The sequence below is a fragment of the Electrona antarctica genome, assembly GCF_951216825.1.
Source record: "Electrona antarctica genome assembly, chromosome: 17".
Classification (NCBI taxonomy): domain Eukaryota; kingdom Metazoa; phylum Chordata; class Actinopteri; order Myctophiformes; family Myctophidae; genus Electrona; species Electrona antarctica.
In genome coordinates this window covers 21510212-21535630 of record NC_136798.1, presented here as the reverse complement: position 1 = coordinate 21535630, position 25419 = coordinate 21510212, and the positions used below count along the sequence as shown (strand labels likewise).

Here is a 25419-nt window from a genome sequence, read left to right as displayed (position 1 = left end):
GTGAGGGTATCAGAATACCCAGCAGAATAAATGAGGGAGAGTGAAAGCATCGACAAAATAGAAGAAAAACAGAAGAGACAGAACTTCTAACAGCTCAGACAGGAGCACAACTGACAACAAGAGTTAGTGACCTGACCACTGTCGGGTTCATCCACATTTACTTGTAAGAGCAAAAGAAAATGAGCACTGGAGACAGAAGCATCCAATAAGAAGTTAAGAACACTGCTTTTACTCCTGAGTCCTGAAGCAGTATCCACCAACGGGAGCAGATGAACTTCGCCCTGGGCTTCAAGCCGCTGGAGGCAGGGGACTCAGGGTCTGAAGGTATATAGGACTGCCAACCATCGTGGAATTTTACCTGACTATTGATATATATATTCTCATACAAATAATTGCAATTACGGTATTCAAATTTGAAACTTACATTTCTGCCTTTTAGGCTTTGTACACAGAAATGGCACAGGGCAGATATGACAACTTCAATGACTGACAAAACTGATACCAATAATCAAAATAAATAAATAGGCCATATTGAATACTTTCAAAATGTTTTAAAAATAGCACACGTCAACATTTATATCTGCTATCTGAATGGGAACAATTCTGACCATCATGTCAAAAATAATGGTGATTATCTCAAATAATTGCGATTGGGCCATTAGTATACATATGCAGTGATGTAATTAAGTACAACCTTTATACTTTACTGGAGTATTTCCAATTTCCAGTACTCCACTACTTCTCAGAGGCAAATAATGTACTTTTACTCCACCACATTTAGGCTATGTGAAAACTTTAGTTACTACTGTAGTTACTTTGTAGATCTTGATTATTATTACAAAACATGCATTACCGGTAACCACTTGAAAATAGCGATCTGCATTGTATCTATATTGTAGTATTGATACTTTTACTCAAGTAAAACATTTGAGTACTTTCTTTCCACCATTGAGTATATGTATTAATTGTGGCAGGCCTGCCTGGTGGTGGAGCCATGGAGCATCTGGAGAAGCAGCTTATCTGTCCCATCTGCCTTGAGATGTTCTCCAAACCTGTTGTCATCCTGCCCTGCCAGCACAACCTCTGTCGCAAGTGTGCCAATGACATCTTCCAGGTGAGTGAGGTGTGTGTGTGTGTGTGTGTGTGTGTGTGTGTGTGTGTGTGTGTGTGTGTGTGTGTGTGTGTGTGTGTGTGTGTGTGTGTGTGTGTGTGTGTGTGCATGTGTGTGTGTGTGTGTGTGTGTGTGTGTGTGTGTGTGTGTGTGTGAGAGTTAAAGATTTTTCTGTCAGTCAGGCATACAAGTAATTCACCACATTAACCCTGCCATCAGTATCCTTCTAGTTAGTTCATATACAGACCTCAATGAAATGAACTCCTCAAAGGCACCGCTCTATACACACTGGGTGTAATTTTTTCAAATCATTATGTGAAAATGTTCACAAATGCTATTTTTGAGGGGCGCTGCACTAGCCCCTCCTATGCCCAGCTTTGTGTGTCTGTGTGCACCCCATGGTGATTTGATTGGCTGAGCAAGGAATGTGATGTATGATGATAAGATATAATTTGTGTTAAAACATGCTACCATTGAGACTTGAGGACTGGAATTTACTTTAGCCCTCTCCTTCATTTCTTGTGACTTGAAACTCGAATTTAGTTTAATGACTTTTGTAGCAGTGTTCTGTTCCGTACTGTAGCAGCTACGCACAAACCACATGATACTATGCTCTGTGTTTTCATTTCTTCGTGTCTGAGATCAGTGTACATGGTCTGTAGAATTGTACACCATAAACTCACAACACTGTCAGCTTTTAAGTAATTATTGTCAAGGCATTTTAGTTTTTATTAGTCAGTTATGTGGAGAGAGAAAGGAGCCATACTTGAGCCCATGACATCATCATTTAGAGTGCTTTTTCAGTCCACACAGACAGTCCCATGTGATGTGTGCGTGCATGCGTTTGTGCGTGCAGGTTTGTTTATGTAACTTTACTCAGATTTACATTGACATAGAAGGGTAATATTACATTCTGAACAGGTGTTACCAATGAGGTACAGTAGGTTGTGTTCCAATTAGGTCAAAGGGTGTCATGGTGCTGTTAGGCTCTCTCTGCTACTCTAATGACACAAATACTAATAAATAAGTTGTAACATTTGCACAGGATGTACAATTTATTACCCTATGTATGCCAATATGGTATTGACATGGTATGGTCTATTAAGCGATCTAATTCTGTTGTTTTGTTGCCAAGCAACTACACAAAGCAGTACTTCCCCATGGCATGAGCTGGCTCATCAGCCTAGCTAAACATCTGAGAGGTTTGTCTGTGATGTGTCAGACCTGTGTGTTCATTGTCTCCACCAGGCTGAAAGCATGGGGAGAGAGTATGTCGTGGACCCTGTCCGTCCGTCCGTCCATCCGTCCGTCTGTCTGCAAATGCCACCCTTTTAACATTGGCCTATTATAGCGCCACCAGGAAACACATTTTTGCACACAAAAAACAAAACAAACCAAATACTGCACAGTTATATTATTCCTACACATTTTGTCGAAACATCAAAAACGTTCCTGACCTGGAGATTCGGAGGAGCACTTTTTCTAGTAAAGGTCTATGTTCAGTGGTAGGAAAAGTACCCTATTGGTCTGAATATAAGAATCTTTTTTACAATGGAAATGTCTTAAAAAACATGGTCGTATTATAATCGGAGACTATTTCTTTTTCCACAACGCGTTGTGAGCTTGTAGATCGGCTATTTTCAAATAGCCTAAGTATTCATAGGGCTTCAAACATGACCAGGGGCTAGAGATGCTCCGATAATCGGCCACCAATCGGTGAATGGCCATATCGGCCAATATTGACTCTGATCGGTGATCGGCAATTTACCCTATATGGGGAAACCGATCTTTTACACCAAGTGGTATAAATGTCAATCAGATATATAGTATAATATCATTTTGCATCTTTGTGATAGGCCTAAACAGTCTCCCCTTCCACACAGGAACAGTTTTGACGTGGGTTTTGACATATCATTTTGGAAATGTTCAAATTTGGCTCTTACGTACAAGATCGTTATTGGTATCGGCCGAATATGAGAAAAGCAGTGGACATTCCTCTTTCACCATTGTATTCTTATTTAGAACCTACCACAACTTGACTATATGTCCGGGAAGTGCTCCTCTGCTCTTTTTACGTAAAGTAAGTAAGCCTTGCCGAGCCATGAGGCCCATATAGTTTCTGTAGCGTGAAGCAGCTTGATGTACAAGTACACCCCCTGGACATGAAGTACAAGTACGTCGTGAAATCACCTAATCAACCACTTCCTACTCCACCCTACCCCAAACTTACTGCTTTCTCTACCCAGGCAGCAAACCCTCTGTGGCATTCTCGTGGCTCGTCCAGCACGGTGTCCACCGGGGGTCGTTTCCGCTGCCCATCGTGTCGTCATGAGGTTGTAATGGATCGTCACGGCATCTATGGCCTCCAGAGAAATCTGCTGGTGGAGAACATCATAGATATCTACAAACAGCAAGAGTCTTCCAGGTGTGTGTGTGTGTGTGTGTGTGCGTGCGTGCGTGCGTGCGTGCGTGCGTGCGTGCGTGCGTGTGTGTGTGCATGCGTACTCTTACCCCTATTGATGATATGCACATGGCTGCCATCTTGCCAGCAAGGTGCAACTTCCCATAGACAGCCCATTCATCCAAACAGAAAAGTCCTATTTAATTGTATTAAATAACGTCAAACTCACCAACATGTTGAGTGTTTGTTTCATAAAAATCCACCGTAGACATGTTATGAGCTACTTCCTGTCAAGAAATTCCTTGCAGATGATTATTTTTCTAAAAATAAAGCAACCTCCTGCTGCCGCCTGCATTATGTGCAAATTCTAAACAGGTGGTACACAGGGCTGTTAAGTGATAGTCAACGAGCACTTCCAAGCTAGCTTTCCGTACAGCTGCAATGTTGGTGAGTTTGATGTTATTTAATACAATTAGATAGGACTGTTCTGTTTGGATGAATGGGCTGCCTATGGGAAGTTGCACCTACGGTAGGTAGCACCTTGCTGGCAAGATGGCAGCCGTGTGCATATCATCAATTGCTCCCAGAGCACCGTAGAATGGCTGCTCACTGCTCCTAGTGATTACAGGATGGGTAAAATGCCCCTTGCAGGGGCAAAAGCTCTGTCTCTGAAGGTATTGTATGTTTAATATAATCAAATACACAGCAACTGGTGGTAAACAGTATATTGTATGTTATTGCAATAATGACTGCCCACCAATAGAGGGAAGTATTTCATTCCATTACTGACATTGCATGGTGAGAAGGAAGGCTTACTTCTCCAGAGGCTACTGTTACCAGACGACATTTCATTTTAATTTCATGTACAGTACACCACAAAGTTACTGTTTTTGTTCTTTATTAAGTTGGGTTAATGCACGCCCCACCCTTTTCCCTGATGTCATCAGTACAGTAGGCCTATATGCCCATATATGGGCAAATCGATACGGACATAGGCATAACCACACATGGGCATTTCCGTTGAAGAGGCAGTTCTGGATATAATAATTGGCATACATTTATAGGCACATACCCATATGTGGGTATATTGGTCAGATCGGCGGTTCTGGACAGCCGGATCTCCATATACTGTATGCCTGTACCTTATGGCCATTTAGAACGAGTAGCCTCCCCGCCCCCATCCGCAAAGTTCAAAGGACAGGTGGTGCCATCTTCAGCTATTACTTTCATTGGTGTGGCATCACATTCTCCCTCTATATATCGGTCAGTTCGGAGGTTCTGAACAAACGGATGACTAAAGAAAGTAGAAAAGAGGTTCAGGTTCAGGTTCAGGTTTATTTGTCATATGTATAAATACAAGTATAAATACAATGACGCATGCAGCGTTGTGTGTCACCATTCATTTATGTAAGCCAAGGTACAGTTTAACACAGGAAACCAACACATCACAACGGGAGCATACAGTATAGATTAACTATTTTCAGCTAAGATGTTTGTATAGAGGAAAAAACAGAGGGGACCAAGTATAGACCCCTGGGGGACCCCATTCAATGACGTATATAGAGTTTAAGTGGTTAATTAAGGCATCTAAGGTGTCCTTGATTAGTCACTTCTTTACCCTCCATGACTCAACATAAAACGTGCTGTACTTGAGGGAATGAGTTGGCACAAAAGCAAGCTAAATCCCCAAGGTTAACCTCACCGCCTTGAGGACAGAGCTGACACACACACACACACACACACACACACACACACACACACACACACACACACACACACACACAATAAAGATCAGTAATGAGAACATTGGGACGGGATTTCAAAGCAGCTACTGTATTTAGATTCCATTCAGATTTCTGGAAACTGTTTATAATACAGTCTCAACATTAGTATTTGCTTTATTAGAGCAGATACACCATATGCTTACATTGCTTAGCCTTACAAAGCAAGGCATCTCCACATACAAGTGAAAATATGCAGTATGCAGGATTACACGTAAATGTAGCCTATGTGAGCATTGAGCAAGTGCGCTTGCATTCATATAGTGCTTGTGTGCTTATGTAGCCTATAGGTTTTGCATGTACTTCTAGCGTGTGAATTGTTCAGAAGTGTCAATAACAGTATACAGTACGTGTACAGTATATCTAGAAGGTGCATCAATCCACCTTCTGTCCAGCCTGTCCTTCTGACATGTGAATACAACTCACTCTGGAACATAACATTGAGAATTTTTCTGCTGGCCGATTTATAAAAAAATAACATGGCAGTGTTCAGCCTGCAGTGCAAAAAAAGAAAGAAAGAAAATCAAAATCTTTTTATGTTTACATTTTCACCATTCATCTCTAGAAGATCTAACCCAACAACGCGGTTTGCTTTTGTAGAATGTACTGTAGGTCCATTAAATGTATTCCATTGATTCCCATGAATCAATCACCATGCAAGACATGGGGAGTTTGGTTATTTCATAACCAAACTTTCATAACCAAACTTTGGTACATTCGCGACTCGTTCACTTTAATTTACAAGTGGTCAACCTTATGTTCCCTGAGGGTTAAGGTTGGCGTAGGGAGGGAACCTATCGGCCTGAGGGAAAATAGAGTTGAGCCACTTGAGCGTTTACAGAAAGTTTCAATGTTCACAAACTGAACCTCGAGTCAGCATAATCTGATTGGCTCCTACTAGGCCGGTGAGTGTGAAGCTGGAGCAGCAGCAACGGCAGCAGTTGATGTGCAATGAACACGAGGAGGAGAAGATCAACATCTACTGTGTGTCGTGCCAGACCCCCACCTGCTCCATGTGCAAAGTGTTTGGACAGCACAAGGCCTGTGATGTGGCTCCACTCAACACTGTCTACAAGAGGCAGAAGGTAGTGGGGGGGGTGATTGGTGGGTGATTGGGCGGGAAAATGTATTGACTTTCAGACAAAGTGTGTGTGTGTGTGTGTGTGTGTGTGTGTGTGTGTGTGTGTGTGTGTGTGTGTGTGTGTGTGTGTGTGTGTGTGTGTGTGTGTGTGTGTGTGTGTGTGTGTGCGTGTGCGTGTGTGCGTGTGTGTGCGTGTGTCTACCTGCTGAGGCAGATTGATGGCACAGATGTGGTACGACGTCCTGGCGGGGAACCTCACGTTATGAGTCTCTCACGCTCATTATGAGTCTCACGCATGTATAATCTCTCGCACGCACGCACACACGCACGCACACACACACACGCACGCACGCACGCACGCACGCACGCACGCACGCACGCACGCACGCACGCACACACACACACACACACACAGTGAGTGTACCTATACAATGTTAAGTATGCAGTAGAGTAGATGCACATACAGAATGATTGGCACATAGTGACAAGAGTCTGGACACAAAGGTTGAATCGAATGTGCATGGTTGAATGTACACACACACGGCCACACACACACGTACGCGCACGCACGCACGCACGCACGCACGCACGCGCGCACGCACACACACACACACACACACACACACACACACACACACACACACACACACACACACACACACACACACACACACGTTTGCACAGGTCAGTTTGTCACGCAGAGAGCCATGTGACATGTTATTGGGAAGTTGCTTTGGTGACATTTTGTCTCACTCTGTCTCTGAGCCACTAATTACAAATTAGTGATGCAATTAGTGATTCAGAGTGAGTTGTTGACAGTGTTGTAATGGTGATTTTGTCTTTAAGGGGACGCTATTTTAATGATCTTACGCACAGTGTCGCACACTGTACACCTACACTACAGGAGTTAACAGGTCATATATTGACCCTTGAAATGCATCCAGGCTTATTCCTATGCTGTATGTTAAATTCACACTGGTGTGACACTCAACACTCTGCAGCCTTTGTGGTGTGAACTTAAGGTTGTTGTGCTCCTGAAAAATATTTTGGGGGACGGTGTGGTACCACCTGCAACAACACAAATGAACATAAAAAGGTGCACTTCAGTGCCTCCTTTAACATTAGCATTCAGTCTTTCAAGCTAATGCCACAGTACAATGCACTTACTGGCCATTCTTTATCAGAACCAGAGCAGCTGGGTTCTCCTCCTGGACAACAAAGAGCCCGAGCAATATTGATAACCACTAAACTGTATGAATATCTGCTGATATTATGAGTTTTTGAGAGGCCCCTCCTACGCGTGTCTGTGTGTTTGTACCACGGAATGTGATGATTTGATTGGCTGAGCATGGAATGTGATGATGTATGATGATAAGAGCGCCCCTCAAATCACACAAGTGTTTTTATTATTGTATGATAAGCAAGCAGACATCTCTGCACGATCCCTCAAATTTGGTTAGCAAGAACAAGTTGTACTATACTGTAAATATGCACTAGAATGCAGTTGAACAACAAATAAAACAAAACTTTATTAATAATAATAATAATAATAATAACTTATATAGCGCCTTTCAAGAAACCCAAGGACACTTACAATAATTAACATCCTTGTATCAACAGTAGTCTCTCTCGATACAAAGACAAGTGTTAAAGATCCTGGTAGAAGCTGAGATAATGAGAACATGCTGGGAGCGCTCTGCTGGGCAAACTACTTAATGTAATGACTTGATCAAAATTATATGCAGCGCAGATATTCTGCTTCTCTCTGACCTTGCTTATCAGCCAAAATGTACTTCAATACAGATATCATAATAAACTTAAAGAATCACAAAAGGATGGTCTGTAAAAAAAAATCATAACTGTGTGAACTGAGCAGTGCAACTATACATTTATTGTTATAGTTACTGTACTGTGCTCTTTATTGTATTGTATTATAGTGTACTGTGCTCTGTACTGTACTTTGTACTTACATGGTACAGTGTACTGTGACATGGGGACACACATAGCTGCCTAATGGAGCGGGGGCACCGCTCAAAAATCTCACTCATGTGGAGGGGTGCATCATCATACATCACATTCCATGCTCAGCCACTCAACTGAGCACATTCCGTGCTCATACACACAAACACACAAATCTGTGCATAGGAGAAAAACACATTTTGACTGCTTTTCAGACAGAGATCGGTGATGGAATCGCAATCTTGGTTGCCAGTAACGACAGAATCCAGGCACTCATCTCTCAGATGGAAGCAATCTCTCAGACCATAGAGGTTAGAACCACATCACACACATTGACCACTAAAACAGTCTATTGTTACTAGTAAAACAGACCTGAGTTGTAACTGTATTTGGCATGCTCTTTTTCTACGACCCACAACTCCAGAATAGGGAGTATGATCACACATTTGTGCCAGAAGCGGCAACGCATGCCATGGTGTCAGACGCATCAAATTTGTTTTGCAGGTTTGGGGCAGTGCCTGTTGTCGGCTATAGGGTGTAGTAGTGTAGTTCATTTGACTTACGTTAATGGTTGGCAAACCATTAACCATTAACCATCATCCACGACAGTTCACCAATGTTGAACTCTTCAGACGCATTGAAAGGGACGTTGCTTTGAAGCAACGTCCCTTTCAATGCGTCCACAAGCAGACGCTCCGCCCTCTTGCTTCCATAGAATGTAAGTCAATGGGAAGATGACGCTTCTGAAGTGTACGCGTGAGCGTGACCTAAAGCCTATTTGAACAGTTTTTGATGGCAAGCAACATCGTCATGTGATGGAGTATAAAATTTACGATCCCAATCCCTCCCTCTAGGAAAGCCTCTCCTATGCTGATCCACCTATTTAATTTCCTTTCCCCATTACAATAGCTAATCATTAATGCATATATAAGGTATCGCTTTGGATAAAAGCGTCTGCTAAATGACTGTAATGTAATGTAATGTATCCCATTTTTAAAGTGAATGCCTGGCCCTTCAGATTATCATCTTTTCAGGAGAACGGACGGCGCCAAAAGGAGCACTTGGCCAGCAGTTTCGACGGCCTGGTAGCCATCTTGGAAGAACAGAAGAAAGAGCTGGTGGTGCTCATCACCAAGCAACAGGATGATAAGCTCAAATATGTCCGCTCCCTCATCTGCAACCACGGGGGTTATCTGGAGACCGCCATCAAGCTGGTAGAAACAGCAATACAGTCTATGGAAGAGCCACACATGGCCTTATTTTTACAGGTAAGTACATATTAGGATTCAAGTGCCGGCCCTATTCTCTACCTGGGTTACATAGTGTAGTGCACTCGGGTTCAGACTTTATGTCAAGGATCCCCAAATTAATATTTAGTCACAAAACACCCATCTTGGGCACGGTGGCACAGTTGTTAGTGCTGTCGCCTCACAACTAGAAGGTCCTGGGTTCGATTCCCGCTCGGGGCGCTGTGGGTGCTGGCGGCGTGTTTCCTCCTCCGCGTCATCAGTGCCCATACCCGAGGCGGGGGAGCAACTTGGACACTCAGGCAGGAAGGAAGCATGAGTTCAAGTCCGTTGCTCTCCCCATGTCCCCCATATATGGGGACTAGGTTGGCGGAGGGTGTCTAGAGAGCCCAGGATCACATTAGATAATTGGCACAGGGGTGAAAAAATGGGTTACAAAATAGAGGGAGGGATACATTTTTTTTTTTAAAAGAACACCCATCTTAAGGATTGTATGCCAGGGTACCCCTGTTAAAATGTTTCAAATACATTCCAAATGTTTCAATATCTTTTGAAAATAGCCATACAAGCTCACACATGTAGGCCTAAATAAAATTTGGGCAAAGATGGTACTGTAGCTTACTTAGGATTCAGAAATCAGGGAGTGGGGGCACTAAAGCACAATAAGCAGAGAACCAAACCATTGTCTTATAGTAAACATGTCACCTCAATGATTCAACTCACATGGGGCCTGGCCATAGTTATATGGGGCCTGACAGTTTGGCAGGGGAAAATAGTTCAGAACAATGGGTTGTGCACATCAAGTTCGCTGGTGCTGGATAGTGACAGTTGAAGAATAAAAGTCTGCACAACAGCATTGCTTCATCATCTGATGAAGGCCAACTGTGGCCGAAAACAGCATTGCTTCATCACCTGATGAAGGCCAACTGTGTCCGAAACATACCATGTTTGTGTTAACACTTTGAGCAGCAATGCTTTTGTGCAGACTTTTCAGTTCATTCACAGTGGCGTTGTGTACATTTGTACATCTTTAAATGTTCTGATGAATTGAAAATGGAGGACCCTTGATGTAAACAAGTATTCTTGTTTTATCTCCTTAGCAGTTTTAGTATTGACCTGTACTTAGTTTGAACTACCAGTATACCCATTCTACAAACTGAATATAAATTTCAATCAGGTGACATGCCCACCACCAATGCATCAGCTGCCCTCTTGTGGCATGGCGGAATAACACCATATAAGTAATATTAAAAAGAAAACAAAACACCCATATTGGCTCCTACAGCCCTCCAGCAACATATTTACTAGAATTAAGCGGATTTGATAATCGGCATTGAAAAGAGGCAATTCAGATGCACAGATTTGGTCAAATTAAGTTTCACATCAAATGTTGATTATCTTGTGAGACACCTACCACATGGGCTCTAATGATGCCCGACAGAGTCTTGGTTCAATTTCCAGGCCGGGAGGACCATTGCACCTCCACAGTCATTTACTTGACATGCATGTTGTGTTTCACATTACACTCCAGAATCCTTGCATTGGTAATACCACAGTAGCCATGTGTCATCAGTAAGTATATCATCAAGTATACCACTTCAAATAGAATATAAAAATTACAAGACAAACGTGTGGCTATAGTTTGTAGTTTATTCATGCAAGCAGAAGATGTCCAGGAGATTAGTTTATTCAGGTCAGCAGAAGATGTCCAGGAGTTCAGACCCGTTAAGCATACATTCGTTAGAACTTGGCAGAGATGGCAGAGCAAATCGATTGACTAAAACCTGTGTCATCTTACCAGTGGTGCCTTTAGTAGCCAGGTGTTCTTTGCAGCATCAGCTTAGTTGGTCTACCATTGGACTGACGCATCATCGGGAGATGATAGACCTCAGGAGTGCGGCTAGTTTCAGCAGGCTTGAGGACCTCCCCAGGAGTGCGGCTAGTTTCAACAGGCTTGGGGACCTCCTCAGGTGTGTAGGTACTTTCAGAGAACGCAGTTATTCCATACTGGTAGTGTGAACGAGAGCTTGAGTAATGGACTGGCTCAGGAGTAGACACGTCACTGAAGACTGGTTCATCAGCTCCCCTACCAACACCATGGCTGGTGGCCACAGTGCTGCCGTCACCATGGTTGGTAGCCAAAGAGCTGCCATCTCCACCAACACTGTGGTAGCTGCCGTCTACAGAGCTACTAGCTTCACCGAGATCATTGTAGTAACCATAGCCAGCAGGAAGCTCAACCTCATAGCCATCAGCCACAGAGGTATAGCCTACATATGGCGCACTGGAGCCAGTCTTCTGAGAGACAGGGTGCTGGGCATAGACTCCAGGGGCAAGATTGCCTGAACTGTAGCCTGGAGAGAAGCAACATCATTATGTTAGTACAAACTACAAAGTCATTCATTCATGAATTACTGATGATGTGTGGATCTTTTAGTATTTCAGTAACAGCCTTACCTCTTTCAATATGGAAACTAGTTACACTTCCAAGCAGTAAGCAGGAAATCCACAGCACCCTACAAATATATTTCATGTAAGTCATGCCATCTAAAGAATGGCATCTCAAAGCATTTAAAACAAGACAATTGTGCTTACCTCATTTTGTTTCAGGGGATATGATCTTAATGACAGTATTGCACTCGTGCCTGGTAAGGAGACTGTTAAATCAAAGTAGAGAAAGGTGGATTACTATTTTGTAATGACATTAATTGAACTTTAAGATTACACAGGCCTATGACCAACTGGGTCTGTGAATCTTAGTATAATTAGATTTTCAATTGGAATTGACTTTTAAAAAAAGCACACCTCAGACCTGTTGGAGCAGCAGCAGCTTCCCACACAACCTTCCAATAGGGGTGTTCAGGTGTCCTACTGTCCTTATTGAAGGGTTCTCCAAGCCCTGATAATCAGTGGCAAATTCATAACAGCTGTTGGTGGTGGGGCTGAACTGAGGACCAGTGATGTCAGTTTGAGGAAATAACACTACAGTAGGTCAATGCTTCTCAAATATTTTAAATTTCAAGTACCCCATATAACTCGAAGAGCATGCATAAATTAAACCATATGGAGTTATGGACCCGTAAAGCCTATTTGGGTCCAAATATTGTACTTTACTCAACTACAATTATTTGAAAACAAAGTTACTACTACTAGTTACTTTGTATTTTGATTATTATTACAAAACACACATTAACCACTTCAACCCTACAGTATATAGACATTTCAGCCATTTGAAAATAGCAGATCCACAAGCTCACAATGTGTCGATGATGCGATTTGTATACATTTATACATTTGAAAACTTGTGAGATTGGACATTCTGCATAAGGAGTACTTTCTACTTTTGGTACTCTTAAGTACTTTTTTTTAGTGAAGTAACTCTCTCTTTACGGGTCTGAAAAGGAACACACCTATGATTAACATTATTACCTTCAGCTGTGTTACACTGATTAACATGGCTTGGAGCACCTTTAAAAGGGACACCTGAACATCCCATAGGTATTGAAGGACTGCAGTGTGGAAAGCTGCTGGTCTAACAACAGGGCTGCAGCAGCTGTTTCAATGCTAGTTTAATTGACTTCACTGCTAACAAGAGATTGTTTGTCTACATTGATTCAGTATTTTAAAGTACATGTCAAGAGTTCAACAGCAACTGCAAAAAATGAGGTAGGTTGTTTATCCATTTTCTACTGGTGTGATACAAATTAATTCTTTAACCAGCATGACTAACTAACTGAAATGTGTTTGTAGGGTGCTGTGGATTTCATGCTTGCTGCTTGGAATTGTCACTACTTTGCCTCTTAAGAGAGTTAAAAGATGGATAATGGATCCATGGATGGTAAGGCCTGAGGAGCCCTTTCCATACATCTATGAGCAGCCCTCTGCCCCTCCTACACGCAGGAAGACAGACAGACAATATGTAGGCTATAATAACCCCTCTGTGGCTGGCTATGAGGGTGCACTTCCTGTGGCTGCCCCCACTGTGCCACATGGAGGATTATATCCCACCATGGAGTCTGGAGCTGGCTATGAGGCTGCAGGTCCTGTGGTGCAATATGTAGGCTATCCTGTTGCCTCTAACTATTATGATGGCCCTGCTGCTGCGTTCCCTGTATATGAGGTTCCAGATGCTGCTGCACCACATGATCCCAACATGCCTGGACTAGGTTTTGCTTTACCCATTAACCCCTACTCCGCTGGCTATGGGGCTCCTGTTGCCACCACCCACCCCGGTGGCTATGGGGCTCCTGTTGCCACCAGATACCCCGGTGGCTATGGGGCTCCTGTTGCCACCACCCACCCCGATGGCTATGGGGCTCCTGTTGCCACCACCCACCCCGATGGCTATGGGGCTCCTGTTGCCACCAGATGGGGCTTTGGGGCTCCTGTTGCCACCACCCACCCCGATGGCTATGGGGCTCCTGTTGCCACCACCCACCCTGACGGCCAAGAGGTTTCTGTTGGTGGGGAAGCTAATGAACCAGTCTTCAGTGACGTATCAGATCTTAAGCCAGTCTCCTCCTTCAACTCACGTTCACGCTACCAGCGAGGAAAAACGGTGTTCTATGAAGCTACCTACATTCCTGAGGAGGTCCCAGTGCCTGCTGAAACTAGCTACACTCCTGAGGAAGGCCCAGTGCCTGAAACTAGCTACACTCCTTGGCTGGGATATCCTACTCGGCCAATGCGACCGCCGGTTATGAATCCAGTCAAACAACACTATCCACCATCTAATGCAGTGAAACGTCGATACTAAAAGCTCTGCTGGTGAGAACTCTACATGTATGTATTCAATATGGCTTCACAACATGTATTTATTAAATATGGATTCACTCTGCTATCCCTTAACCAGTTTAACATTCTATATATTTTTTTTACTAGGTCTCATGTTCTGGATGTGACACTGCTACTTGTACTTGGCGACATGGATTAATAAAACTATAAATTACAGCTATGCCTATGTTTCTTGCTTTTCCATGGGTATGGGCCCAATTGCCACAAGCTTCATTGCCTAGGGAAGTATAGTTCTCAACCAGTGGTCCTTGAGGGGGGTTCAGGGCGTCTCCAGCTAAATGGAGATTTGTTAACCAAATTGACCCTTATAGAGCTAAGAATTTAAAATGAAGCAAAATACATCCTTATGGGTCATTTAGTTTCATTTTATGCACATGTGTTAAAATGCATCCGAATTACTTTACTTTAAAGAGTCTACACAATTGGAAACTGGAAGAATTGTTTTGATCACATTTGCCTATTCTCTCTTCCATGGTACGAATGCAGCATTGAATTGTGGACATCTCATCCAACAATAACAAAATATTCTATGTTTGGGCTCTGAGAGGCTAGATGTAATGGTTGTCCGTGGCTCAAATGCAGATGGGCCTTGATATGAAAAAGGTTGCACCACTGGCCAAGGTTAAGTGCCCTATTGCATTTTAGGAAGGGACTAATCGATGCTTTCCCCTGTTAAACATGCCTAGATGCTCATCACTTGATTGGTTCTGATTTAAATTTGTTCTAAAACGTAGTTGCTCAGACCTCTGAATTTAAAGGACCACTTCACCCATTTTCATATTAATGGTATGGTACTCGGTCTGTCTCGGAGGGCTGTGGACAGTTCAGAAACTCTTACCAGTCATTTTATTTGAATGTGAATACTTACTATGCTAACGTTCCACAAATAGAATTTAGAAAGCCAGCTGTTTCTATTAGATTGGATTCCCCATCAATGGTGTCGCTGTAGGTGGGTTTCTGAACTGTCCACAGCTGCCCTCTATTTAAAATTTCATGACACAATTTGTCTGTCAGGCCTATACAGGTTTGCCACAAGTTGTCAAAGCTAGTTTTGGGTGACCTCGTTTTCTCTGGCAGAGCAGGGACTAATAAGCAAATTAATTACTGATGTAAGCTATAGCAATGAGAAATGTGCACTATATGACTTTCTAAGTAATTTGCACAACACTGCATTTCATCAGAGTGATTATTTAAATTTGACCTAACCTTTGCGTTTTGACAATCCTCTCTTTGAGGTAAGCTACTAATCATTTCCACAATGTTTCATGGAAATCTGCCTGTGATTTTGATGACTTAGATCTTTGACATTTTTGACCCAAAAGATAATTTCTTTCGGTGAACAAACAAACCATCATATTGATGGCTATGTGGCCATCTTGTCTTCAGTTATTTTGACACTAGACAAACAATAGCGCAGAAAATATATATATATATAACCCCTATTAAACTCTCTTGGTAGAAATTATATAGATTATCAGCTGTCCATTTACTTGATAATGAATGCATTTGTTGAACTTGCCCTATAAAAGAAAGTGTAATGACTGGTGGCTTTTATGGAAAAACTAATTTGTAACTCAAGCTGACTTAACCAACTCAAACTAAGGCATAGAAGGGATGGTGATCTCCCTCTGGTTGGTCACCGCTATCTTTCATGGTTTAGAACTATTAAGTACACAAACAATATAACAGAACACAAGATAGCGTGCTGAGGCTTGCTGGGAAGTCTCTCTCTGCCAATAAAAGCCTGGGATTCTACCCAGCTCCCACCTGAGGGTGTCTACTGTCCCAAATATTACATGCCTGCATAAGATATGGCTGTGGAAATGTGTTTCAGTGTTTGTCTGCAAAGAAAAACAAGGAAATGGGATGGTGGGGCACATACGTCACTTGCTATTTGCAGCAAGGACAGATTGTTGTGCATGCAAGTGTCAACAACGAGGAGTCCACAAGTCAGTCAGACATCAGTGGCAGCAGATGATTTAGAATGGTTAAAGCAGTTTGAACGCTGGCCTGGGCCGTGGCTCAGCTGTCCAGGCACCTTGGCTGGTACTCCAGTCTGGCAGTGTGCCATGGGTTCGACTCCCGATCCCGACGGCCTTTACTGCATGTCGTCAACCCCCCCCCCCCATCTGTCCCATTTCCTGTCAGCCTACTGTCTATCCCTCTATGAAAAATATAAAATAAAGGCGAAAGCCATAAAAAAACGCTGAATGTTTGAATGCTGCACTTATAATACTGATTGGACAAAAAAAAAAAGCAGAATCAAATATCAACTCAAACTAATAAATCATGTCTAAAATGAGTTCATTTTTGTGTTATTTTGTTGGCTCTTTCCATAAATTCTAAATGGACCGAAACATTCTGACAAACATTTCTCAGTTGTTCCTATGGTAGTTTTTCAAGCAGTAACTGTTTTCTGTATAATTTACAATAACTTTGAGGTCTTCCAATGTGTGTTTTGATGGTTGTGTGGTTGGTAAGTGAATGAATATTTATGGCGTAAGGATGCAATTCACTGGTCATGTTTATGGTGGTTAATTTGCATACATTATGCATTATGTAACGACTCTAAGCAAAACAGTGGTAATTTCACTAACTGTGGTATACTGTATGCAAATCTTTACTCTATAATGTATGTGTCTTCACTGCACAACTGATTTATGTATGCCAGTCACCTTCAACATTGTAATTGTGGCTATAGATTAAACCTCTCAGCCTATAGCTACATTCCATGGATCACTAATGATCTGAGATGCAATCCCCCTAACACACACACGCGTTCGGGAGGACAGCGCCCCTTGTCCCTTACTAATGATCTGCATCATCCTTCAAACTCAACCTCCTCCATATCAATAAAGGGTCTCTGGAGTCGCACCAGTGCACGTTCACACATGTTCAAACGGGAAGTAGTTACCGTGCATTAGACTGATAACAGGCATTTGGATACTGTAGTAAGTAAGTACTAAGTAGTAAGAAGTAACACTGATTCCCCAAGTCCCACTCTTTGAGAAGACAACAGGGCTGCATGAGCAATAACTGGCAGGCTGTTTTATATCCTGCCTTGTTGCTAATGCAAGGTGTCTGACCAGGGAACTGTGTGTGTGTGTGTGTGTGTGTGTGTGTGTGTGTGTGTGTGTGTGTGTGTGTGTGTGTGTGTGTGTGTGTGTGTGTGTGTGTGTGTGTGTGTGTGTGAGAGAGAGAGAGTGCGTGCGTGCGTGTATGACTCAGGTGTTTTATGTTGAACTGCATCCGCTGCTAAAGCAGGTTGTACAAATGATTGAGGGGAACCAACTTATGAACTCCATTAGTGACAGCGCTTTTTTTTTCATTTAGATAGTTTTGGTTCCTACACAGTACTTGGCTGCAGCAGTACTTGGCAGCAGAGGTGAAGACTAAAGCATGATGTATTTAACTACAAGTCTTTGCTTCAACCCTTGTCTCTTTCTCTCTCTTCCATTATGAAATCTCTCAAGAGTGCCACAGTGATATTGGAAAAGTAAGTGTGTTTTGCTGTGGTTTTTGTGGTATAAAAATAACGGACACATCTTGGCCCGAAAGCATTGGAAAATTGTTTTAGTCTACCGAGGTGCCAGATAGAATTTTTCAATTTCCACCCACATTTTTAGAAAGCAGGCAGCACAGCATTGCCGCCTTATTGGACTCTGAACAGGATGAATATTGTAGGCTACTAAACCCCACCCATCCAGTATGTGTTATAGCTTGAAATACGTCTGAATAATTATTTGTGAATGCTGCCATACTATGTTTGTGATTTGTTTCATTAAAATAATAATAGTAATAGTTCTATGGTTTATATCAGTCTTTCATACTGGGTGGCACTGGTCTCATGGGTTTAAAACAAAGTCCATTCCACTGTAGTTGGATAGCATGGAATCCATGGATGGCTCCAATAGCCCTAATCCAAACAAAACGTTGTAAAAGTCTGTACGGTTGCATGTCTAACAGCATGGTGTTTTAAAATCTCACTGAAATAAAGTTCACGTAATCATCATCATCCTTCGAGTGCCCTCGAGATCCACGACACAAGCTGCTTCCACTGGTCTCTGTTGCTCATTGCCCCACCAAATTCATTGACAGTCAGTCCTGTGTCCCTACTCAGAACATCTGGAAATGTGAGTGGTCTTGTTGTTGCAGGGTAGTCTCCACAGAAGAATATCTGAAATGACCTGGTCTTTTGCTCTGTGGCAGTGTCCAGCAAAGCAGAGTCTTCTTTCTGCCACAACAACTGAGATGGGGGGATGCCTCCATACATCTGAGCTTTAGTGGGATGGTCCTTCCATGAGAGGTTCTGGACACGCATGAGGAGTCTTGTGTATGTTCCGTCAAGACGATCCCGAAACTCCTTATTCATTGTCCATGTTTCGGCGCCATAAAGAAGGATACTTTCCACACAGGTTTTGAACAGGTTGATCTTGGTAGCTCTTGAGATGTCTGACTCTGACTGCCATATAAAATGTAGTCCTTTCTGCTACTGACTACATATGATCCAAGATATTTGAATTCCTCAGTTTCTTTGATGTCACTGCCGTCCATGGAGCGGATGGTTGGGTGATCAGAGTCTTCATTCAGAAGCAGGCATTCTGTCTTTTTGGCATTGAGCAATAGACCAACTTTGGCTGCTGACACTTCTAGTGATGTTAAAAGCTCTTGAGCAGAGGATATGTGTTCAGCAATCAGTGTGATGTCATCTGCGTAGTCAAGGTCGGTCAGCCACTTCTGACTTTGACGACCAGATCTTCTGCCTATTGTGAGACCTCTGGAGGAGATATTCCTTTGTTGGTTCACGTAATATTCATATCCTGTCCACTCACTCAATAGGTGTGTGTGTGTGTGTGTGTGTGTGTGTGTGTGTGTGTGTGTGTGTGTGTGTGTGTGTGTGTGTGTGTGTGTGTGTGTGTGTGTGTGTGTGTGTGTGTGTGTGTGTGTGTGTGTGTGTGTGTGTGTGTGTGTGTGTGTGTGTGTGTGTGTGTGTGTGTGTGTGTGTGTGTGTGTGTGTGTGTGTGTGTGTGCGTGCGTGCGTGCGTGCGCTGACAGGATTACAGCCACATCCAAGGCAGCTAAAATGGAGCGTCTGGAGCCTGGTTATGAAAGCATGACCCACTTCACCATCAACACTGATGATGTGGCCGACATGCTCCGAAATATTGACTTTTGCTCAGGTATGCAAATGGTGTTGCAGACCAAAACATCGCCAGTCTATGAGCTCACAATGTGTTGCATCCACAGTGCGTTGTGAGCTTATAGATCTGCTATTTTGGGCATAAGTGACATTTAGTGAGAGCGAGTTGCCAAAATAACACTTTGCAATTAGTACACAGTATAATCGTCACCAATGGATAAATTAACGCTCAGGTTTTGTACGATAGAATAGAATTATGATATATTTTGTACTATGGCTAAAACTCACATTTCTCTCTGGATGAGAACATGCACTCGAATATACTTTTTCCTGACACCACAATCATATTAAGAATCATAATGAACGGCTCTGTATTAGTGTAGTCGAAGTATTGTAGACACACGCTGCTTGTCAGTGATGGATCCTTTATTGCTTCCAGACACCTGGGGTGTTTGTTTATCAGCCCATGCCAAAGATAGCTTCAATTTACACACTTCCACTTACCACTGTTTGTCCTGCTCTTCCTGTCTAAAGTAAGTTTGTGTGTGTGTGTGTGTGTGTGTGTGTGTGTGTGTGTGTGTGTGTGTGTGTGTGTGTGTGTGCGTGCGTGCGTGCGTGCGTGCGTGCGTGCGTGCGTGCGTGCGTGCGTGCGTGCGTGCGTGCGTGCGTGCGTGCGTGCGTGCGTGCGTGCGTGCGTGTGTTCGTTCAGGCATGGGGGATGAGGGAGAGGAGGATACAGAGGAAGGAGATGATCTGTCCTCTCTGGCTGGAGGAGAACTGGACTACTGCCACCGATACTAGGCGGTACTGAACCAGGTCAGTAGCACCACAATGAGGGAGGGCAAACTAGAGTGTACATACCGGTACATATTCACTCGGTTTGCACTATACAACATCTCAGTCTCACCAAGGAGGCTTCCCTTCCCACCACCTCCTTATCCAGGCCTCAGTCATCTCCAGGCTTGACTACTGTGAGTCCCTCCTTACTGGTCTGCTGGCTTGCTCTCACTGGGGCTCTTCAAATTCAAAACACTGTTGATAAGGCAATGTACTTTCATGATATGATCCACGGCCCCTTCACCCTTTCCCACACACTGAGATCAGCTAATAATAATGTGTCCGTCCCTTCATCACTCCAGGTATCCCAGATCTAGACTCTTCTCCCCCCTGGCACCCCAAGCTTTGGTATGACCCCCCCATGACTGCAGACTTACCCCATGTTCTGTGTATGTATGTGCGTCAGTGCGTGTATGCACACACTAAGGACCTGAATGGTAAGCCGATGATAGAGAGAGAGAGTCAGAGAGAGAGAGAGAGGGCTGTTTTCCACAGCTAAGTACCTCCCTGTTGACCTGTATTGATGAACCCATCATGGCTTTGATCAGATAGGCTTTGGTGCTGTTTGATTGTGGTGGGGAAGGTGTCATTAGCTATTCAGCTCTGTCAACAGTCTCTCCCAGTGCACCTCAGGTCATCTGAGGTGCACATACTGTACAGGTCTCTGTATAGTTATACAGACATACAGAGAGTGTAAGTGGCCTCTCTGACCTCGGTTCCCTGTCTGTCTACTACTATCTACACAAAGAAGAAGAAAAACAAAAAACATGGTCATCATCAAAATGTCATTTGAATGTGCCACACACAAGCCTATATCAATTTCAAGTTGTGGAAGGCAGTCAAGCAGCATATCTGCCTATGATTTGACTGTTCTATTGTGGTGTTTGTGTGGTTTATTTTTTAATGTTGTGATGACGTACAGTATGTGCTGTGTGATTTGTGGTTTGACCCACAGGGGAAATTGCAATAGTAATCATTCGAGGTTTTATGTGATCCCTCCCTAGGGTCATCCAAATAACGTATTTACCAGTATGGTTTTTGTGGATCAAGGTAAATTCAGGTGTTAAAATTTGGGGTCTTTATGTCTCAGCATCACACAAACAAGTGCGTGGTTTTTTTTTCTCCAAGTTTTTACCTGGCTCTAATTCTTCACCGAAAAGCGTGCAAGATAACTGATTTTTAGCAGGAACCATACTGGTTGCAGCAGCTCAGTGGCCTTGTGGATTAGAGTGTCCACCCTGGGACTGGGAGGTTGGGGTTCGATCCCCGGCCGGGTCGGGTTGGGTCATACCAAAGACCCAGTGCCTCCTTGCTTGGCACTCAGCATCAGGGGTTGGATTGGGGGCAATTCCCTGCGACATACTAGCATCATGTCCAGGGGGTATACCTGTACATCATGTCCAGGGGGTGTACCTGTACATCATGTCCAGGGGGTGTACCTGTACATCATGTCCAGGGGTGTACCTGTACATCATGTCCAGGGGTGTACCTGTACATCATGTCCAGGGGGTGTACCTGTACATCATGTCCAGGGGTGTACTTGTACATCATGTCCAGGGGGTATACCTGTACATCATGTCCAGGGGTATACCTGTACATCATGTCCAGGGGGTGTACCTGTACATCATGTCCAGGGGGTGTACCTGTACATCATGTCCAGGGGTGTACCTGTACATCATGTCCAGGGGTGTACCTATACATCATGTCCAGGGGTGTACCTGTACATCATGTCCAGGGGTGTACCTGTACATCATGTCCAGGGGTGTACCTGTGCATCATGTCCAGGGGGTGTACCTGTACATCATGTCCAGGGGTGTACCTGTACATCATGTCCAGGGGTGTACCTGTACATCATGTCCAGGGGTGTACTTGTACATCATGTCCAGGGGTGTACCTGTACATCATGTCCAGGGGGTGTACCTGTACATCATGTCCAGGGGTGTACCTGTACATCAATCTGCCTCACACTACAGAAACAGGAGATAGGCTCCTGCCCTATGGGCCTCATGGCTCGGCAAGGCTTACTTAGTTATACAGTGGTTGCAGGGACTGTAAAGGTAGTTGGTTCAAATCTGCCCTTTGTAATAACTTCACTCCACTCTGCATGTAATCTGAAGGCTAATATGTATCAGCTCTGAAGCTAAATGCGTCTTGAGTCCTTAGTCCTTATTGTGTGTTTGTGAGTGTGAGTGTGAGTGTGAGTGTGTGTGTGTGTGTGTGTGTGTGTGTGTGTGTGTGTGTGTGTGTGTGTGTGTGTGTGTGTGTGTGTGTGTGTGTGTGTGTGTGTGTGTGTGTGTGTGTGTGTGTGTGTGTGTGCGTGCGTGCGTGTGCGTGTGCATGCGTGCGTGCGTATAATTGTAACTGGAATGCAAATTGGGTATCTGTGAAGATGTAAGCCGGACATAGATCTCAATATATCTTTCTATTTTGTCCTTTCAGAGTCCTGGTCCTCATGTAAGGGGGAGTAACTGAGGGAGAGAGGGAGTTTACCATAATCCCCTTGAAGATATCCGCACAGCATTGGAAGTTCAAAACCTCCACCCACCATTGTCAGCCAAAATACTGTATCTCTATTTAGCAAACAAACTGTATGGAGATCTCACAACACGACTCATCGTGACGTGTTGAGTTTGTAGATCGTCTATCTTCACTATTTTGCACGATACATGTTGTATAACAAAGTACAACTTAAGTATAATCGGACACATCGATTTAGTCGATTCATTGATATACAAACAATGAATACGATATTATATCTTTTTTTAAACGTGCTTCTCAATGATTTGATTAAATCAAAAGATAATCAATAGAATCATAGCTAAGAATATAATGAATAGTTGTCACAGCCCTATTCAGCATAACCAGGGCACTGTGTGTACATCATGCTATATATAGTTCGGGGAATATAGTATACTACCACTGTGGATTGACACTGGACTGCATGCTGCTTAGTGGGAGGAGAGGAAGAAAGACTTTGTCCGTGAATGCCTTTTGCTTTGGGATTAAAATCCCTTATATAGATGCACGCCATAATACCTTCTGACGCCATTCAACAGCAATACTTGTGTCTGTGTTTCTGACAACCGTATCTAAATTGTTGTAGGAGTGTGGATCTAAATAAATCCATGTTTAAAAGTGTCAATGTGTATTTTGACCGGCATATATTCAAGTAGGCTGACTATGAGCAGTTGCAAACTCAGCTGCCCAGAACAAGCACCAAGCTATTGACTACAGAGCATTGTGCAGTGGTACAGTGGAACCATGTGTTTTACTGAGAGTCACTTTAACTGAGAGTCCATTTTGTAATTTTGACCTTGACCATTTCAAACCAAATGGTATTTGGGGCTGATCATTCCCACCAATCTTTATAAACGTCTAGAGAATGCAGCCCAGTTCAACATAAAGATTGAGTTTGGCACCTTCCCTCTCTCTGCCATTGCTTAGATCTCCTGGGTGATGTACAAAAGTATTTGTAGGCTATAGTTCGACTTCGAACAGGGTGCCACCATTAACACATACACAGAACAGGCACCCACATTTTGGCAGGTGCGTTGGTGGAGTGGACACGTAGAATGTACAAAGACACCCACACACTGTCTGCACTCAATAAAGATATGATTTAATAGGCAACGTTTTGTTTTGGTCAAGGAAGGACCTTATTCATATTATGCCTGAAGAAGGTCCTTGACTGAAATGTTGCCTATTAAAGAGTGCAGACAGTGTGCTTTTATTCCTTAAATCATTTTATATCTTTATTAGTTGACAGTCTTATTCAGAGTGGAGAGTTTAGTGTGCACTAAGTGGCTGTAATGAGGATTGAACCTGGAACATTTGCTTTGCAGGACAGTAGTCAAACTGCTGTGTCACAGTGTTTGTTTGTTCTATGATTAATACCTAGTGTTCAGCACTTTGGTCAACGACAGTTGCTTTTAAATGTACATTTGGATTGTATTTAAAAAATCACACCCGTGTGAACTGAGTGGTGTAAGGTTTTATATAGCATGATCAGCTGTGGTCTGACGTAAAGTGAGGTATTATATAAGGTAAGGTATTATATACCCTGATCAGCTCTGATCTGACGTAATGAAATCACACCTGGATGTGATTTCACAACTGGCTTTTCTTGTGCAGAGAAAATGACCACGGTTGCTACGGTCATCCAGTTCACCCGGGTGTGATTTAATTACGTCAGAAATTATTTTGAACATAGCAACCATGGTCATTTTTTTATGCACACAAAAGCCAGTTGTAGGAGTGGTTTACACCACTCAACAATAATATTTGTCAACCATACTTAAAAAAATCACACCTGTGTGAAGTGAGGGGCGCTCTTATCATCATACATCATCTCATTCCGGCTAATCACAATTTGCGTCCTCAACTTGGTCTTCAATGTTTGTGTTTACACAAACACTCAAAGCTGGCCATTCATTGTCAATGGAATTCAATGGAATGTTTGTGTTAAGAAAATGTTTGTGTTTACACAAATCCTCAAAGCTGTTTGATAGAGAATATACAGTATCTGGCTAGTATACTGTTTAGCTTGGCACCTTTTTAGCATATCTTTCCAGGAAGGGAATTTATAAATGTGCTAAAATATTTGATGTTGTCCTGATGTAAAAGCTCATACAAGCATCAGAGGTAGGTATCAAGTATCATAACAGTATCAAGTCAGGATCACGGTCAGTATCATGTCTGTATCAGTATCTATTTTTCATTTTGCCTTTTTGTCACATTTGGTATAGTGTTATTTTTTTGTTAAATGTTTTGTTTCTTTTCTTTTCTATCATATATGATCATCCTTGAGAACATCATCCTTTAAAAATCACACCCGTGTGATGTGAGGGGCGCTCTTATCATTATATACATCATCATAGATCAGTTCATGAACAACTGAATTTATGTGATTGGTTAGCCAATTTGCTCGTCTACATATGACGTAAATTTTCCATTCATTGTATGTAAATGTACATTACATTTAATTAATGTTTGTGTTGCCACAAATTCATATTTGAGGCACATATGACCTGATTTCTCCTTTCATTGTCAATACAATGGTAAATAGGAG

General features: G+C 43.0%; 1 protein-coding gene and 2 long non-coding RNA genes across 5 annotated transcripts; 2 read left to right on the top strand and 1 right to left on the bottom strand.

The window, feature by feature from the left end:
* trim54 (tripartite motif containing 54) lies at positions 1–23451 on the top strand. The gene is made up of 10 exons (XM_079526959.1): positions 1–324; positions 975–1114; positions 3358–3536; positions 6195–6378; positions 8549–8644; positions 9368–9601; positions 17848–17870; positions 19430–19554; positions 20224–20330; positions 22791–23451. The coding sequence occupies exons 1-9, from the start codon at positions 270–272 to the stop codon at positions 20313–20315; spliced, it is 1128 nt and encodes a 375-aa protein (XP_079383085.1). The 5' UTR covers positions 1–269; the 3' UTR covers positions 20316–20330; positions 22791–23451.
* LOC306941470 lies at positions 10579–12450 on the bottom strand. Of its 2 annotated transcripts, none has more exons than XR_013792159.1 (4): positions 12386–12450; positions 12176–12237; positions 12038–12096; positions 10579–11934 (listed from the first exon to the last, which is right to left on the bottom strand). It is a non-coding gene; the product is annotated as an uncharacterized lncRNA (long non-coding RNA). The 2 variants fall into 2 exon arrangements; XR_013792160.1 differs by having other exon boundaries at positions 12393–12442.
* On the top strand, positions 13066–14530 carry LOC306941468. Of its 2 annotated transcripts, none has more exons than XR_013792157.1 (3): positions 13066–13246; positions 13331–14347; positions 14462–14530. It is a non-coding gene; the product is annotated as an uncharacterized lncRNA (long non-coding RNA). The 2 variants fall into 2 exon arrangements; XR_013792158.1 differs by having other exon boundaries at positions 13331–14362.
* Positions 23452–25419: the final 1968 nt, after the last annotated feature.

Coding starts and splice junctions, on each gene's coding strand:
- trim54 (XM_079526959.1), top strand. CDS start 270: ATGAACTTCGCCCTGGGCTTCAAGCCGCTGGAGGCAGGGGACTCAGGG. Junction 8,645..9,367: donor CAATCTCTCAGACCATAGAG/GTTAGAACCACA, acceptor TCATCTTTTCAG/GAGAACGGACGGCGCCAAAA. Junction 9,602..17,847: donor ACATGGCCTTATTTTTACAG/GTAAGTACATAT, acceptor AAATCTCTCAAG/AGTGCCACAGTGATATTGGA.